Here is an 18,515-nt window from a genome sequence, read left to right as displayed (position 1 = left end):
ATTTAGTTCTGGATAAGAAGTTTGGAAAATACGCAGTTGCTTAGTTTTAAAAAGTTAGAACTAAGATTTTCATTTTTCCAAATATCTACCAGCTGAAATTTAAATTTCATAATTTCTGAGAATCTCTTGGCGTAAATCGAATTTTATCTTTAACCATAGCTACGACATCCATTTGCAAAATATATTATTAGATAAAAATCGCAGCTAGCCAAGCTTCTCTAAGAATGAACAAATTTTGACTCCTATCAAATTACAACATTTTTTTATATCTGAAGCTTTGATGCGTCTTTTAATAGCTTTCTAACATTCAATGATACTGTTCGTTAGATTTTTTCGACAACAATTTCCTATCCACCGGGTTTAGTGGAAACCCGAATTGTCTTATATCGATAAACGTAAAATCGTAGACATATGGACATGAAAGGAAAGAGAATAAAAAGAGAAGCACTGTTTTCATTAAAATTGAATCGACGCTTTCATTGGTATGTAATTCGGATTTTTAAGACTGAACCGACAGATCCTACATATATCGATAACGCTGCTTTTAGGTTAACGTTGGATCGAACAACTTGCATTTATCTTTCCTAGACACGTTTTATATTACGTGCAACTTTTCAACACGTTTGTTTTGAAACGGGTAAACTTTCATCTCCGACGTGTATCAAAGATATTGAAAATTTTTATAGAATCAAGAAGTTCAAGTAAAAAGTAGAGACAAATATGTAGTTGCTTTCCAAGTTTGTCGCGCATCGAAGCAAAAGAACGACACATTTGTATCGTAATCCATCAAATATATAGGTGTCGCGGTAGTCGCAACCGTACAGTTAAATTTTCGCCGTCAACTTTCAAACTTCTTAGATGGCGCTTTGCCGATACAATCCCCATTTCTCTCAATATTAATGTGTGTGGCCCATTTTCCAACATTTATTAGAAATTTCTTTTTTTAAATGTATTCCAACTTCTATTCTTTGGAAGATCCATAGTCTAAAGAGGCTATCTCATTAGACCCAATTTCCTTATTGCGTGTGCACAGACTAGTACGTAAAATTGTCCAAATCTTAACTTTAACTATTTGTTTTAATAAAGTAATATAAAAGAAGACATATCGTCTCACGATGTTATTCAGTGCTCGTTAAGTGGAGTAAACCGTTAGTAGTTCCAGTCACGATCCATAGCGTCGATAGGGTTACAACGAACTGCGTTATTTGTCGAAACCGTGAGCACGTCGTGGCCGAACTTGTACCGTTAACAAAGTCCTCTCAACTGTACGTTATCTAATTGTAGCTTAGTTTAGATTTACCAGACGATCGATAAACAAGAACGATCATCGAATATTGAAACGTAGAACGAACTCGATCGAAAAACAAGTTATTGGCAAAGGTAAAACGATACTGAAACGACAAGAAATCGATAATAATAAGGAAAAGTAGTCGAAAGGAAACCAAGAAATATTGGCGAGAATGCACGAAAAGAAAACGCAATCAAGATCAAGCGTAATCGAGCACCATGGAAAACTCGATAAAAGTTGATCCCTTTAACCAAAGATAAGAACAAGAAGCTCTCCTTGGTGCTGCGTCTCGATATTAATGGGCTATCTTTCTAATTCTTCCGCACTACCTCTCGCATCCCAAATTTCACCTGTGCAATGAAACAAAAATAGTAATTCAGTGCTTATAAAAATATATATCGTGCCTATAAAGAGTTTCATTATAAGAATCGACAGATTTTGATACTTTATCCAATCTTAACCTATAATTTATGGTTCTATGATAATAGCTTATAATTATACTTTATTAATCATTGCAATTGCAAATTAAGATCGTGTTTCCAATTTGTTATAACTATGTATGTCATGTTTTGTAAATCTTCGCAAGTCTATATCACGTTCACATTCTGATATTATTGATTTTCATCGTAAAATTACGTTATAGACTACTTTTATTACTCTCTTGAAATGGTAATTACGTAACAACAACTAAAAATTGGATTGAACGTCGGTTATCGATCGAAACACTAATACAAGTAAATATTATAGATTATGGGAACTGCAGCAAAGCAATTAACTTGTGCACATTTGATACACTTGATTATATTTACCTCATAGCGACGCATCAAATTTACAGAACGATTAAACAATTTGATAGACTAACAAGCTCGATATTTCAGCTTCTCGTCTGAAATTGTTTGCGATTCGAGACCATTATCGATTAGATTATCGATAGAGACGTAAAAAAGGTACTAAAATATTGAGAGAGAAAGAAAATTAGCTACCTTCAGGGCAATCATATTTCCCCACGGCAAAGGCGATTACTAGTAATTGCTTCGATATAACAATCGAGTTTTTTTTTCACTAGTTTTAATCGATTCGTATTTCAAATTGACAATTATCGATATTCCTGTAATTTGGTGTCGAAAGATCGCGTGTAATCTTTCATCGAAGGTTGGAGAAGGAACAGTATCTTTGAACTTTCTCGATACAAGAACATCTTGGCTTCAAATTCGTTCATTTGAAATCTCAAATTCACGATGTCGATTCAAATTTCCGATCCTGTTCCTTAATACTCGTAGTCGAGGGATAATCCCGAGCTTAGACCTCGACCGTACATATCGAGAGGTTCGAGTTCTCTCGGCTTTACGCTATTCTACTTCGCTTTCGTTCGATGCATCAAAAGAATCTACTCTTTCAAACGCTTCCATTCGACTGTTGCATCTTTAAGATATATTCGTTCCGGTATACCTGAAAACCCGTTTTCTTTTGCATAATCCTTTATGCACAGATTTATATAGGATCCGAGAAAACAGGAATGGTATCAAAATTTCAGCTAAAAATGTATTTATATGTAACGTATATGAATATTACGAAAATTACGAAATCGACCTAAAATTGCATGTTCCGACTGCATTAATTACGATGAATTATTAAGTTGCATTGGTGTATCTACTCTCGATAATAAATGAATATCCTCGTTGTTACAAACGTAATTTACATTAAATACATATTTCGAGATTAATTCATTGCTATTCATTGATTAATTATATATGTTATATATATATATAGATTAATTAAATATATTGATATATAATATATCTATTGTTAATCAATATATATATATATATTGCTTATTATTATCTACCAATTATATATATAAAAACGTACCATTAGTGAAAAGAACAGTGATAGTCTGTGAACCAATATGTATATAAATATGAAACGATGCGATTTACCGGCTGGTGTAATTACAAAGTCAGAATTCGAAATGTCGCATGGTTGGTTTACAAGCTCGTCGCATTGGTGAAATTTTCATTTACAGTCGGACGGCGAAAGCAACGTGGCCGAAAAAATTTAATGGATCTGTTTAAATGATTTTCGCGGTGAATTTGCGCGATGCAGGCAGACTGAGCGAAACGGAAATGTTTCCTCTACACAAAATAATAATTACTGTAATTGACGCGTATTTTCTGATTGAATTTTGCGAACCCGAGGAGAGTAGCTTTCCTTCTCACCATCTCCTGGCATTTTTTATCGTTGATTTCAGTACCCATCGCTTTGCACGATCCTGTTTCTCCCGAGTAGTTTTCCTTAAGCTCCAGTTTTTTTTTCTTAAAATGTTTCAAGTTATAAGAATAGAATCTGCACGCTGTATTATTCGACAATTGCCAATTGGTATTTTGGGAATATTATAGTTATCGCCGAATAAATATTCGAGATAAACCAATGATGTAAGCATTTGTCGCTTCGACGAACATTCGAAATTGAAATTTGCTCATTTTGCCTTTTGATATTGTACTTTGAATAAATGCGCAAATCGTTTGTAAATCAGCGATGAAACATTCTTTATCCAACTTACAAACTGATAACAACGTGAATTTAATTTATGTTAAAGTAATTACTTCAAGAAAAACTCAACACCTTTCCTTTTGTATGGACCTGGACACCGCTCCTACAAAGAGAATAGAATTTAGTGAAAAAAAAAAGATATTCTAAATAAGGAGTGGTGCATATTATTGTGCTCTTGAGTATAAATTTTGTTTTGGGTTACGAGGACTAGAAAGAACTATAAGTAGATTTCTATTGCTGTTTCTTGTAGCCTTCAGCCAAAGCTACAAGGTTAACTTTTTGGTAATGTCCTTTGCTATAAATATGTGAACGTGCTCCCTATCATAGCTTCTTGTATTGTATTGTAAAACTGTAAGAGTGAGGATCTGGATCAGCATACACTATACTTATACTTATACTTATGCCTATACTTATTTCAATATGTTTTTCTCTTACAAGTTCATCCACTGGTTCCTCTATCAGTCAACCTCAACAATATCACACATTAAATTAATAAATAATTATAACAATTTATTTGATTTTGATGTCTTACACTATACCTGTACTTATACTTATTTCAATATACTTTTCTATTACAAATTCATCAATTGGTACCTCTATCAGTCAACCTCAACAATATCATACATTAAGTTAATAAATAATGATAAATAAATTATTGATTTTTACCTCATACACTATACCTGTACTTGTACTTATTTCAATATACTTTTCTATTACAAATTCATCAATTGGTTCCTCTATCAGTCAACCTCAACAATATCATACATTAAGTTAATAAATAATGATAAATAAATTATTGGTTTTTACCTCATACACTATACCTGTACTTGTACTTATTTCAATATATTTTTCTATTACAAATTCATCCACTGGTTCCTCTATCAGTCAACCTCAACAATATCACACATTAAATTAATAAATAATTATAACAATTTAATTGATTTTGATCTCTTACACAATACCTGTACTTATACTTATTTCAATATACTTTTCTATTACAAATTCATCAATTGGTTCCTCTATCAGTCAACCTCAACAATATCATACATTAAGTTAATAAATAATGATAAATAAATTATTGATTTTTACCTCATACACTATACCTGTACTTGTACTTATTTCAATATACTTTTCTATTACAAATTCATCAATTGGTTCCTCTATCAGTTAACCTCAACAGTACCATACATTAAATTAATAAATAATGATAACAGTTTATTTGTTTTTGACTTCATACACGATACCTGCACTTATACTTACTTTAATATATTTTTATATTACAAATTCATCCACTCGTTCCTCTATCAGTCAACCTGAACAATGTAGAATTGAATTGCGAGAACGTGATTCTGGTGGAGAAAATGGCGCAAGTTCGTGTCGCGTAGCGCGAGTATTCCTATCAACGATGAAAACAAGAAGATGGTTGCATCGTAACTTGCTCGGAATATTAATGCCGTGGCATGTCCGAGATAGGGTGGCCGTGTTTCAGAACCGTTCATCCGATATTGCGCCAACATCCTTTGGATATTGACACTCGATATCCGGCCGACTGCCAGCCTTCCGTGATAACGTAGCCGCTATGCGTAATACCCAATTTAGTTTCCACTTTCCTCCGTACTATCCGACAACTACCTAACTCCATCAACTTTCCCCTTCGCCATCATCGTCCTCTATCTTTTCTCTGTTCGTGCTCTTTCACAAATTGTTGAAATGGGTCTCATTTCTAGGAAAACTCTAATGTTTAGTTTTTGGCACAACGATTCTCATTACAGCGACTTCTTTCGTCTGTATTATAGTACCGCGCAAAGATCGCGGACATACAGACAATGTCGATGATAAAGCGCAAATGCCGACAAACCGAAAGGGTCGGAAAACTTCAATAGCCCTAACGGCCATCAATATATTTCGGCACCGCGGCAGTTGATGTTCAGTTAGCCGCCGGAGGGTCAAGAGTGAATAGTCGCTAATCGAGAGTTATGATATCACACTACTGCATTAAGTTCACGTTAAATAATCATCGTTTCCTGTTTAATCCACTGTAATAAATCCATATATCAATACATTTTCACATAGCATAGTAATCACTGGAAATCCTAATTTCTAACATTTCTTAATAAAGAATTTCTATAATACATTCATCCACGCGTTTGCCCTTTCTATTGCGAAATATATAAAAACCTCAACACAAATTACCGAATCTTCTTCTTTACCGCGGAAAGCGAAAACATGTTAGCCTCCTGGTTATACAACTAACAGCAACGACAATCTCGGTATTTCCGATATATTCGATTACTGGTTGTATATAACTGTAACCAATGGTATTCGAGCGACGGTAGCTCGGCAACGTAGCAGCTGGTTTAATCTGAGACAGATGAACCACCGATACCGTGAGTCGTGTCTCCTTCGGTATTCCTGTTTGCTTCCACCTACTATGTACTATGTCGGAGGTTCCGCGTGATCGATCCTCTCCGCGCGGTTGCTTTCAATCGATAGGCCGCACCGCGCCAAGCTACGTCACATCGTGCCGATCGTTCCAATAAAAATTACTAAAGAATATCGTCCCGATCTCCAACTGGAGAATATCCAGTGATCCAGTTAATTTTACGAAATGCTTTCGACGAATGTTTCGCGAGGAAGATAGACAACGTAATGGCGCATCGCTAGAATGTCGAACCGATTCGGTCTCTTGAAAGACGGTTGGTCACACCGTCGATAATGGAGGATCGCGAAAAATAAGATTCCACTGGTACTTTATTGCGAATCAGAAGCGGGCCAATCTGTTGGAAGCGGAAAGCTCGAAAACTGGTTGTTAGGAGGATCCCCGAGACCGAAAACGGACACGCCGAAAGAGGAGACGCAATCTCGTTCCGAGAATGTCACGTCTCTGATTGAAGTTAACCTTGTCCGATTTTCGCAGAAAAGTATACTCGTATATTCGGCTGATTCTCCATCTGCGCTTTAATAATTTGTAGCGGCACTCGACAACAAAGAACTTTCCAACGGTTTCGTCGGTGCAAGGTATACCATCGTCAACAGACTGTTTTCAAATGACCGACGAAACATAAGTAAGGTCGCGACGAAGCGTAAGTGTCGACAGGCCTAATGAGCCATCGACACGACTACAGTCCTTCCATGAATAGTTGGAACAAACGCGTACGTAGTGGGGATATTGAGAGGCGACAGAAAAGAAACGAATCGGATCAACAGAACAGTTGAGTTGTGACCGGGAAACGAGATTGGTCAGTTGAAATCGAGAGTCGTACGTAAAGAGTCGAAAACGAGAATTGTGAATAAATTGTCGTCCGCACAAGTCGCGAGTCGAGACTTGTAACGTAGTCATTAAACGTGTTAATAATATACTGTTAAGCAAAGCGCCGAGTATTTCTTTGGCGCCCTACACGTCCCACAGAAACCACCTCAAGTCCACGACGTAGTAAACATTTTGTCGTCTGATTTCAGTAAGCATGATTCATTGACTTTGTTATTATTTTGATGCTTGAGATTTTGACATTTTGTTAAGAAAGAAACTTCTTGTCATATCAGCAAAGCTGATTTTCGTTTGTTTATTAGGTATATAAAAAGTGATAAAGTGGCAATTTGCAAGTGTGTTACTGAGACAATATTAGACAAACTTGTAATAATATGCGTGTAATAATAAAACGTATAATAATAATATACGGGCTTAGCAAGTAAGCGTCTTGGACGACGGCCGACGCGCTCGAGCAATCGACGCTTTTATTACGTACTCCAAACTGTTGCCCCAATGAGAAGCTGGCAAATTGTCATTTTGTCACTTTTTATATAATAAATTACGAACAAACGGAATATCAGCCTTGCTGCTATGACACGAATCTTTTTGGCAACGTAAAATGTTTCCAGTCGGCCTCTGTCTCGGAAGGTTGGCAACAAACACCCGTTTTAGCATTCTCAAACATAAAAATAAGGATAAAAGTGGTAAATCAAGTTTACTAAAGTGTCACGCAGGAAACGTTCTTCACTGCCTATTGGATTATAAACCAGCAGCTTTGCAATCTATTTCTCGCGATCACCCTGAACCGAATGCTAAACGAATCGGATCCTCTTCCTAATAAATCGTAAAATTCTTGTTCTGTGCACGAAATTGATTGTAAGAATAACAAAAATAAAAGAAAATGGAGAAGAAAAAAATAAGATCTCGGTGTTCGCAGGACTGGGAGCTATGCATTTCTCTGGAGTTGAGCTTGCAGTATCTTCGGATGACGGTGGTATGTTGGCTGGCTGCGATGTGTCATCATCTTTACGCAACCGTTGCTTCGATCCCGCGTCGCGACGATCCACCATCTTATCTGAAATACAGTCTGTTCGCCTGGGGTACACCATTGCTCGATCTGGCCATCGCCACTTTCCTACAGATACGTGAAGCGACTGTCATTTGGAACATAGCGGATCTTACACCTTTCAATTGCTGGTATATTTTCTTCTCCCCCATCCTACTTTTTTCTTTCTCTTTTTCTTTCTCCTACCTTCTTTCGTACCCATGTTTTCGTCTAAAACGGAAACCTCGAACATTTATCGTAAGTTATTTGCACGTAATTTCAAGAAGTTGCGTTACGGGATTTCAAATATGGCGAGTTGGCGCGACGTGACCCGACGATTGCTCATACTTGTAAAAGTTGTAAAATAAAACTTGCAAAAGTTATTACACGTCCCCATGCTGGAATTACGATTTACCGTTTTACGAGCAGAAATCGACACGGAAACGATACGGAAGTGGCGGTCGAACGTGCACGTGAATAGCATCTTCTGAAATAAAATGATCATCGAGGCCAACTAAAATTTGGCATGGTTTGCTCGCTGAAATTTCACATCGGCTTTCTTACACCTCGTTTCGCTGGCAAACATATTTTACGCCTTTATGGCTATTACCACCTTAAAAATTCATGCTTTATTTTAACAAGTTCAAGAGGAAACTTTTTTAGATTTAACAAAACTTTCCATCATGTTAATTATCGGTTTGTAATGCTACGTCGAACCCTGCGCGAATACTTTTTGATATTTAATTTCCCGAATAGAACGATAGCTATGGTTTTGAAACGAATTAAAAACGTCACAATATAGGAACGATATCGTGATATCGTTTTATCTCGTCCCTGATCTCGTTCCGATTTTCGACTAAATATTCAAAACTTGATTTCCTATTTCCCTCTTCCGTCGCAGAGCGTCGCGAAATTTTAAGAACGAAATTCTCCAGTTTGAACAATCGTATTTTCATTGTATCTTCTCTGCTATTGTTCCATCGTTCCCTATTTTCAGCTACCGAAAGGCAACTAGAAGAGAGCAATGGAAATGTGATTTTACTCGATTTTCCGTCTAGTAACTACTGAATTTTCGTACGTACTGCACTGAGTGTGACACGGTTCTGGATAAACAGGTTGCAATACTAAAATTTGGATGCCAGATGCCTTACAATATTGTATTTTGAATGTTCATACTTCGACGCGTTGCATATTATAATTTGGACGTTACAAACACAACATAATCTGTTACAGGTTTCTAGGAACGAAGGCAACGATTTATGCGTACGGCTTGCCAGTGGCTCTTCTGCTTCTTTCCGCCGGCTACTATCTAATCAAAGCTGCGATTGTGTCCAGGTACACTATTTTTCATCAAAAGTATGCGTCGTCTCGAAATAAATCTGCGGTTTAAGAAAAATTGTGTTGAAAAGTGGACTGTAAGAAAGGAACGTATGGTGTATTCACTGGTTACGATGCGTCCGAGTGCTTGTTCGAGCTGATTTCCATTTAGCGACCATGTATAATTCAGTGGAGCAAATCCAGTCTTCTCTCAAGTTTATTTACTATTAATCTTTCAACGGCCAACAGCGCATCCTTCGCACTAGTACAATACGTATCGATCTACGGATCGACACGAAAAATGTGGCACTGCTCTCCGAGCGTAGAGAGCATGGAGACCTGTGTGTGACGTGTAAACGTATCGTCCTTAGCAACGAGAAATCTCGACGTAATTTACAACACTCATTCGCGGCCATTTTGTTCGAACCAGAGTTGAGCATCGTTCGAATTGTGTCGAATAAATATTTGTCTAAGATAATTATCCAACCAAATTCTATATTAGTCGAATATTTTATCTGGGTAATAATTATTTGTTATTAGTAACAAAATTGTTTTCTGTATGTATTCGAATAATGATTACAAAATTATTCGAATAATAATACGAATAATTGTTTATTTGCACTTAATTTTATAGAGATGGTACAATCCTCAAATGACTAGTTAACTATGGAACAATATTCTGTTATGACATTTGAGAAAAATTAATTATAAAAAAATATATTTCACCTTCAGTACTTTGTCCATCATCGATGTACATATAAAATACGTATAACATATAAATATTAATATATAATTTTATTCGAATAAATTCTTATCTGAGTACGTTATGCAATTCAATTTTTATTCAGATAAATTCTTATACGAATAATCTCTTGTTCAAATAAATTCTCATTTGGACAAATACTTATTCAACTGAATATTTGTTCATTAGTGGCGAATAAAATTTCATTCCTTGTATTTATTTATTATCTGTTATTTGAATAAAATTCTGCTCAATATTGGATCGACATAATATTTCCTGTTTTGATAAGAAACAATTACCGAATATTTTAGCGAATTTCGTTTGTGCAGATACACGTGCAGCATGCAACTGGAAATTAAGCAACGCGAGAAGATGAAGAGAAGGAGAGCGTTGCAAATTATTCTGTTTTTAAAAGTGTGTATAATAGTGGGTCTCATAGCTGGGTGCGGAGTGGCGTCCAGGGTGTGGAAAGTCCCTTTCCTCTGGGCTGTATTCTGTACTGGACATTCTTTGCAGGTAAAATAATAATTGTCTAATAAATACTACAACTTGCGGAAAGATATATCTATGACCTTGCTATCTAACTGGAATATCTAACTGGAAAGTTCTAGCTACGATTAGTTTTGTTTGAAAAGCAATCTTCTTTCCTATAATTTGATCAAGTCCGATTTCGCCATTATCGAGATTTATATTTTGAATAAAACAAAACCAATCGGACTATTGGAAGGTAAAAAAGCGCGTAACCAAGTTCTCTCGACGAAAGTCACGTTGGAAGTTTCCATCAATAGCCATTCGAGACTCTAGTCGAGTCGAGTTGGGTCTTAAACGGTTATTCGACGACGTTTTCTTCGTATGCGGCCCGAGTATCAAATGTTTTCCACGTAGAGACTTTTCCATATGGAAGAACGATCGAACGATGGAAGATGACCCTTGCCTCTCTTGCACATACGTTTTTCTAATCGAATATTCAATTCCCTTCACCTCGATTATTCTTTTCTTATCTACGTTGAGCCATTTTATCTTACGCTGCTTGCCCTTCCACTTTCTTTTTGCGTGGACTTATAACTAAACGTTTCCTCGCGCCGCATTACGACGCGTTTTATCAGTATTCGGTAAGTGATCGCTTTACAATTAGCTTCAGCGACATAATACATACGTATACGTAAGTTTCAATCAATCTTGAACTAATATCAAAGAAGTTTGAGAACGTTTGTTAATAATTTCTGTGCAAGTGCGATAGTTGGTGTAGCTCCGTCAAAGATTTACGCACTTCAACAAAATGAAAACGTGTATTATTAGACAGTTCGTAACGCATTTACTTAAGGTAATTTCTCAGAGAGAATGCTTTGAAATATTAGCAAAGGATGGTTGAAAATCGGGGTATGTGAGCTTCAGGGCAAGCGCTCGGTAAACGCGGAAACGTCCGTACCATAACGAAAGCGAATTATTCATATGAAACGAAGCGGATGCCTCTACTTGATCTCATGCGCCAAAGAGATATGTAGTTGTAGTTGCAATTGGAGTTGGCGTTTTCGGTGTCAGAAGATGAAAGAAAAGTCATAAAATTTTTATAGCGAGCCAAATATCGCCTCTGGCTGGTAACAACGTTTTTTATTTGCAAGCTTCGCCTGACAGTAACAGCAAGGGAATGAAAGCGAAACGCAAATACGTCGTTGAAAAAATAGATTTCTATAAATTGTTTTTGATATCGCACGGTAACTCAAATATTTTCGAATTAGTTTGACAATAAAAGGTAATTATCATGCAGATTAAAAAATTGCACGTGTATTTAACATTCTACTGGAATTCGACGTTCGTTCATCGAATGAAACTCTTGCCAACTTTACCGAGCGATCCGACGGAATTAAGATCTCTTCAGCTATTTGCTGCTTAGACGAACAATAAAGTTATTCAAACGAACGATTCAAAGGCATATCGACTGAAACGTTCGTCCTTCTATTCTCAACAAACTTTCCCGGACGATATTCCACTTTTGGTTTTTAGCTTTTTTAACGTTTTCCTGGAAAGCGTGGGCGATACACGTAAGTATACGTCATCACTAATTGCTAGTAGGATCGATTTGTCTTCGCGTTCGGTCTGTCCATTGACTAAGTTCGAACACAGCACCTAAACTTTTTCCGGTTCGTTTGGGATTCGCAGCCTCTATCGGTAACGTTAAATATCACACGTGTATCCCATTTCTGCTTTCTTTTCTTTGCATGGATGATCCATCGACCGATCGATACGGCAGGGATTAGTTGTAGCGCTATCCGTCGCGTGCAACTGCAGAGTTTTGAAAATCTACACCAGGAAGTCGTACAAACAACCAAAACAACAGGTAAATCTCTATCATCTCTGTTTGTCTTTTCTCTATTCCCCAAAAGGTGCCTAATTTTTGAAAACCGCTCATTCCGATCTCTGTTTAGTTCGTTATACTCCGACAGCTAGCGACAGATTTGTTTGACTCATTTTCTTAACTTTGTAAAAATGTTTTTCATAGTGAATATGTTTTCTTAGTTGGTGTCTGTCGTGCGAGTGACAGAACAATTTCGATCTGATTCATTAAAGTAACTCCTGATTCTAGTTTAGAAAAAGTTTGTCGCGCTCTTCCTAGCCTTCGTGGTTTGTGTCGCGCCTCATTTCTTCAGGTGGCTGATAGACTTTGTCTTGCAGATAATGTAGTAGAGCGACCTTATCTGAACATTTATTTCATGATGTTCATAGTTGAGAAAAGTTACTTTGGCGTCGTTAATGATCTTAGTCAACGACACTATCCTTTTTCACATAGTTGAGACGCTCCTGTTGGGCTTTGTTTTGCGTGTATTTTAGAAAACTGCCATTTTCTTCATTTATATATAGCACCAAAATAATAGAATAACGTTAAAAAAAGTGTTAATAAAATTAACCTAAAATTTCTGTCGCTGGCTTGTTAATTATTTTGATGCGATAATTGCTAGTGAAAATAGTTGAATTTAAACAAGCTGAAATTGCCAACAAATAGCCTCGGACTGTGGCGTCATAACTTGTCGACGCGTGATTTTCAGTCGACTTGAATTATTCGATGTTCAAAAATAGATTTCATCGTCTGTTTATTTCGTTTCGGTATCTGGCCGATAACATTGCCGCACAGAATCAAACGAATTTTATCCAGCCACTGCTATACCGTCGTTAATCGATATTAATCTTTCACAGTGATTTCACGCGCGATTCGAACGTATCCAGCGAACGAATCGTGTTCAGCGTCGAAATGTAACAAACGTATCGCAGCAGCGTTTATTTTTACAGATCGCGCATTCTAGTAGCAGCAGCATGCAACTGCTCGCACCTGCACCAGATCCGGTCTAGATCCACGAATTTTCGGCTACCTTTGCAGACGAAGCCACCAACGGAGATGAAAATAAAGGGCCACCGAAACAAAGGATTTCCATTACATTTTTCATCCAAACGTATCCCTCGCTCTCTCCGAAATGATTCTCCTAGTGCAGCGACATCGGTTCGAGAGATATTCTTCTCCTTCTATTACATTTACGAAACTGAGACACATTTCGAACAAAATCGGTTTTCATTTGCTGCTCGAGAACGGTTTGAAAACACTGGAAAGATATCAAACGTTTAAAGCTAATTATCACCGTGAAGTTTGACGATTTTCTGCTGTGCTGTTTTCTTGGGTCAAAGATTTATTCGATTATAGGGGGAAAAAGCACGGACAAGGAGAGAGTTCAGGAGAAACGACCTCGGACGTGAAGAAAAAGAAACGGCGAGAGAACACAGTCGTAATTTACTTTAAATTACGTTTTCCGCTTTCCGGTGACCGCGTTCAAAGCCTGCGAGCCGAACGCGCTTGAGTGGAGGCTTTTCGTGGCAGGGAGCGGTAGCGAATATCGCGCGCCGTTCCAAACCAGCGGAACTGGAAAGATCAAATTTCATGAGTCTATCGCGTCAGTGGCCACAAAGACGACCACCGGACGCAAAGAGATTAATGTCGAGATAGTCGCGTCAATGTATCGCGTGGTTGTTGATATATCACAAGCCTTGCGTTCCGTGCACGTCGAATGCCACGCTGTAAACGGCATCGCTCCGCACTACTCCGCACAATTTCACCAGATCGAATTGGAAGTAGACGTACGAGTAACTTCTAACATATCCGCGATGTCGTCCCTCGTCGCATATACGAATGCCTCTTTATTTTGCCTTATTTTTCGAACTATTTTACGAAACTACTTTATTTTCTCGATCTTCGTAAGAAAAAGTAAATCGCATAGAACCACCAACGAGCCAACTAGCGCCAACGAACAGACAGTGAATCATGCGGCATTCCCGACGATGCATTTCGGTAATGCGAGTATTTGCTCGTTATGGAGAAAATCGGAACGAAAGAGGAACAAAAGATCGATCCAATATGAAAGGCACGGAGGCGCGCTGCATTTGGAAGCGCGTTCGGGAACGCGCGGTTTTGCGGCTGTCATTTCCCTGCGATGTAATTAACACTTGGTAATCACCTATGCGATCGCGTTAGTACACCTAACCACCATGCACTCTGTAAATGTAAACGCATGTAGTTATGAGGAAATAAATATTTTGAAATCCAATAGAAACTGTGGAATGCTGAGGCACATCGGTTCGTGAACAATTTCCCTAGTCAATCGACCGCTAGTCGTGGCTAGTCGGGAAACAAGATCCGTTTGTTAAATTAATTACCGATTTCGTTGCGACCACGTCACGGCCCCCTTTGTCCAGTTTCCCTATTCCATCTCGAAATCAATGCTGTCACCGCTCTAATTGCAGGGATAATTAATTTACGTGAGCTCGCCGCAATTCGTTATCGTTATCGCGATAATTGCGTGAATTACACAGAACAGGAAATTCTCGGAGATGGTAAGCATCTAATACGTATCTGTTTGTGAACTGTAAACACTGAAAAGCGAAGTTTTATCTACAACGAACGCATACGATTTGTACCGATCAGCGAATAAACACAAACACCGTCGCCAGTAAAATAGTAATCGCCAAAGATTCTAATTACGCATATACATACTTGGTACGCTTGTTTCTTGTGCTTCTGCCAACCAACGAACAACGACTCAACTTTCGGTCAAACATTAACAACTTTATGTGAAGAAGAGAATAGCATCATTCTTCTCATTCGCGGTGGCGTTATCGATTAAATCAAACGTTGTAACTGTCATTAACTACGCGCTCTTATCGTTAACCAAAGTCGTGTTATTGCGTCCAAATTTGTATCACTTTCTCTGCTCTTAATTTTCTCAATTTCGCACAAAATATTCAACGAGAAAATGTCAAACTCACGAAAGAACTGCGTCGCGTTGATTGCCACGTCGATAATCACTCGCGTTTGACTCAACTATGCGATTTCATAGGATTCGTGCGTTCAAAAGTTTAAACCAAAAGAGTAAAATATTCGAAAAGCCTCTGTAAGGACATATCTTTATGATTAAAAAAGGAAACTACATAACCGACGTAAACGTGCCACGACCGACCGATGAAAACACCGTGTCATGTCTCGCTGTCTCGCCTAGTTATCTGACATTTAATTATCGAGAAGCAGCGCGATGGCCGATGCAGCGAGCCGCACCCCTTTTCGCTCGTTCGCTCGTAAACAGTTCCTTTTTATCTCGTCGTCAACGCGACGCGATGCGACTCCTGCCAAACGCTCCTATTCGATTCTTTGTACAAACGTTGCCATTCCGTACACCTGTTCCAAGTACATATCTTCTATAGAATAATTTTTTGACTACTTCAAAGCATTTCAATGTCGGAACGATTTTGCAACTATCTTTCTCGTTTATCGACACGTCTTTCTATCGGTTTTTTTTTTGTATTTCGAATAACGATGGCAAATGTAGTAAAAGGACGAGATGAAAAACACATTTCTTGCAAAAAGCTGAAACAGAATTCAAATTGGTAGATCAGTCGACCAAACCATACCGATAAGAAGCAAAGATGACTCATAAGTAGAGAAAATATAGAAGAAATGAAAAGACATTAAAATGCCGGCCCACGATTGTTCGTAATAGCCAGCGGAAGGCCTCGTTTCCACTGAAACAACTTCGAAGAGCCTTTTATTGCTATTCCATGTTTCTTGAAAAAGTTCTCGCATAATGCTTCAGTGTGGATAGAATGTTTCTATAAGTTGCTGTTTGTTGGAAATGTCTTGGAATGTAGCGACGAGAGACAGCAGAAAGTTGTTCGTTGTTGCTTCAGTGAAAACGAGGCCTAACAATCATGTGCTCGTCCATCGAAGTCAAGGCCAACCTAAGTAGATATCTCTTGTATATATAGTTAGGTCTGTGGATCATCAAAAAACGCGCAAATCAACAATGTTACACGAACTAAAGGTTAATTGATTTTGGCGCAAAGACAACGTAGACGTAGAACAAAAAAGAAGTGAATTTTTATTAGAAAGACGGCGAGCGCATTAATTTGAACGCCTATATATGTATACATACGGTCACGAACGAAAATATTGAAACACTTTTTAAAACAAAATAACTTTCTAAAAATTAGACCAAACGACTTGAATCTTTTTTAGAAGTAAAAGGACTAGTTTACTAGATGATGCATAAAAAAATTTTGAAAAAATTCTAATTGACCGGAATCGCGAAAAAAATAGTAAAGGTCACATTTTACAACTTCTTTATCTGAGTCTGTAATGAAAATTTAAAAAGTATACTTTATAGATTTATTCTAATTATATATGTGCTAAAAATGTCATCGAAATCGGTTAACGTTGCTATAAGCTACAAACGGTTAAAACTGATGAAAATTAGTTTTCTACGACTTTAGACCTATATCTGAAATAAATCTACATTTTTGTTCATTTTTTGATGCCTGTTGCTTATTTCTATATTAACCAATTTCGATGAAACTTTCAACACGTGTATGTATAGCTGACATAACCCTCCATAATATGTTACTTAAATTTTCATTACAGGCCCAGATAAAAATGTTAGTAAAAAGTGACATCTATTATTTTCTTCGCATTTCCAATCAACTGCAGTTTAGAAAAAAAATTTTACGCGTCTTCTAATAAACTAACCCTTTTAACTTCTTAAAAAGATTCAAGTTGTTTAAGTCTAATTTTAAAAAAGTAATTCTGTTTTAAAGGCTGTGCCAATACTGTATGTATGTATATATGTAAGCATGCATGTATGTATGTGTGTATCAAAAAAATAGAGTACGAACGATGAATAATCCGATTAAACACGAAATTCGTATTACACTTGGGAATCAGCACAACGAATAAAGAGTTAACAAAGCAACCAAAGATTTCCTTCGGGCGGGGCAGCCAGCTACGCTTGTTAAAGCTTGCGACTCAGGAGGACAACGCCGTCGCGAGTTCGAATCTTCTCACCCCGGGATAAATTTGCTAAAGACGGAAAATCCAAAATCTCTCTTAAAAGTAATATACAACAGGCAAGAAGCTCCCAAAGATTTCCTTCGTTTCGTTAAATCGTAGATTACTTGCCATAAACATCCATTCTCTTCTTTTAGAACTTTTTAAATGATTTTGTAACTTAATTAAAAAAATAACAATAGTTAAAAAATTGTTCTTCGTGTAAATTTCTCTGTAGTAACAAACTGATGATAACAACCATGTTTTTGTAGTTCTCGTTTGGATATAAATAGAATTTCTACTATTAAACGAAAACAAGTATGATAACTCTTTCCTTTTTCTTTTTTTGCTTCGTTTCCTTTTAAGATATGTTCAATTTTTCTTTCCCGTTATTACAATCTGTTTTAGAGTTTATTCTTTTTAAACAAATTCTGTGAATAATCCGAATTATTGGTTCTGCACGCATTTTTCTTTCTTTCACTTTTAAATTCGCGGTATTTGTAAAGCGCTGTGATCTCGCCATCTGGTGACTAAACGCAATCGATTAAATAGTGAAATCGACATTGTTGACTGTTGATAATTACGACAGCAAGAACTGTATTCAACATCGAACGATACGATAACGTGAGTATGCTTAAAATTTGTTTATTTGTCATGATAATCTTTTCTCCGTTTTTATAGGCAATATTTAACGTTAGTGAGAAATATTTATACTCTCGTAAAATACTTTTAAAAAAGATATCGAATTTTATCAAAACTAATATACTGATTGTACAAAATCATTCTTTCATCCTGATTTCTATTAATATTTACAGCTCCAGCTCTGAAACGATTGTTCAACTTAAATATAATTTATGTGCGAAAATCTCTAAATTCCATTTATAGAGACGCTATAAATTTCTCGACGACGAAAACGAACATATCGTTCGTGTAACTTGTATACCGCGTCTATTAAGCAAAACATATTTT

The 18,515-nt window shown here is 37.0% G+C and overlaps 1 protein-coding gene across 3 annotated transcripts in view; it reads left to right on the top strand.

The window, feature by feature from the left end:
• The window catches only part of LOC122577323 (cadherin EGF LAG seven-pass G-type receptor 1-like), a 71,860-nt gene extending 57,073 nt beyond the window's left edge, over positions 1 to 14,787 (top strand). For all 3 annotated transcript variants that reach the window (XM_043748594.1, XM_043748595.1, XM_043748592.1), the window contains exons 5-9: positions 8,026 to 8,285; positions 9,367 to 9,468; positions 10,522 to 10,708; positions 12,444 to 12,530; positions 13,478 to 14,787. In XM_043748594.1, the coding sequence (XP_043604529.1) occupies positions 8,026 to 8,285; positions 9,367 to 9,468; positions 10,522 to 10,708; positions 12,444 to 12,530; positions 13,478 to 13,537 (696 nt within the window). In that variant the 3' untranslated portion in view covers positions 13,538 to 14,787. The remainder of the gene's footprint in view (positions 1 to 8,025; positions 8,286 to 9,366; positions 9,469 to 10,521; positions 10,709 to 12,443; positions 12,531 to 13,477) is intronic.
• The last annotated feature ends 3,728 nt before the right edge of the window (positions 14,788 to 18,515 follow it).

The sequence above is a fragment of the Bombus pyrosoma genome, linkage group LG18 (assembly GCF_014825855.1).
Source record: "Bombus pyrosoma isolate SC7728 linkage group LG18, ASM1482585v1, whole genome shotgun sequence".
NCBI lineage: Eukaryota > Metazoa > Arthropoda > Insecta > Hymenoptera > Apidae > Bombus > Bombus pyrosoma.
This window is presented reverse-complemented; position numbering and strand designations above follow the sequence as displayed.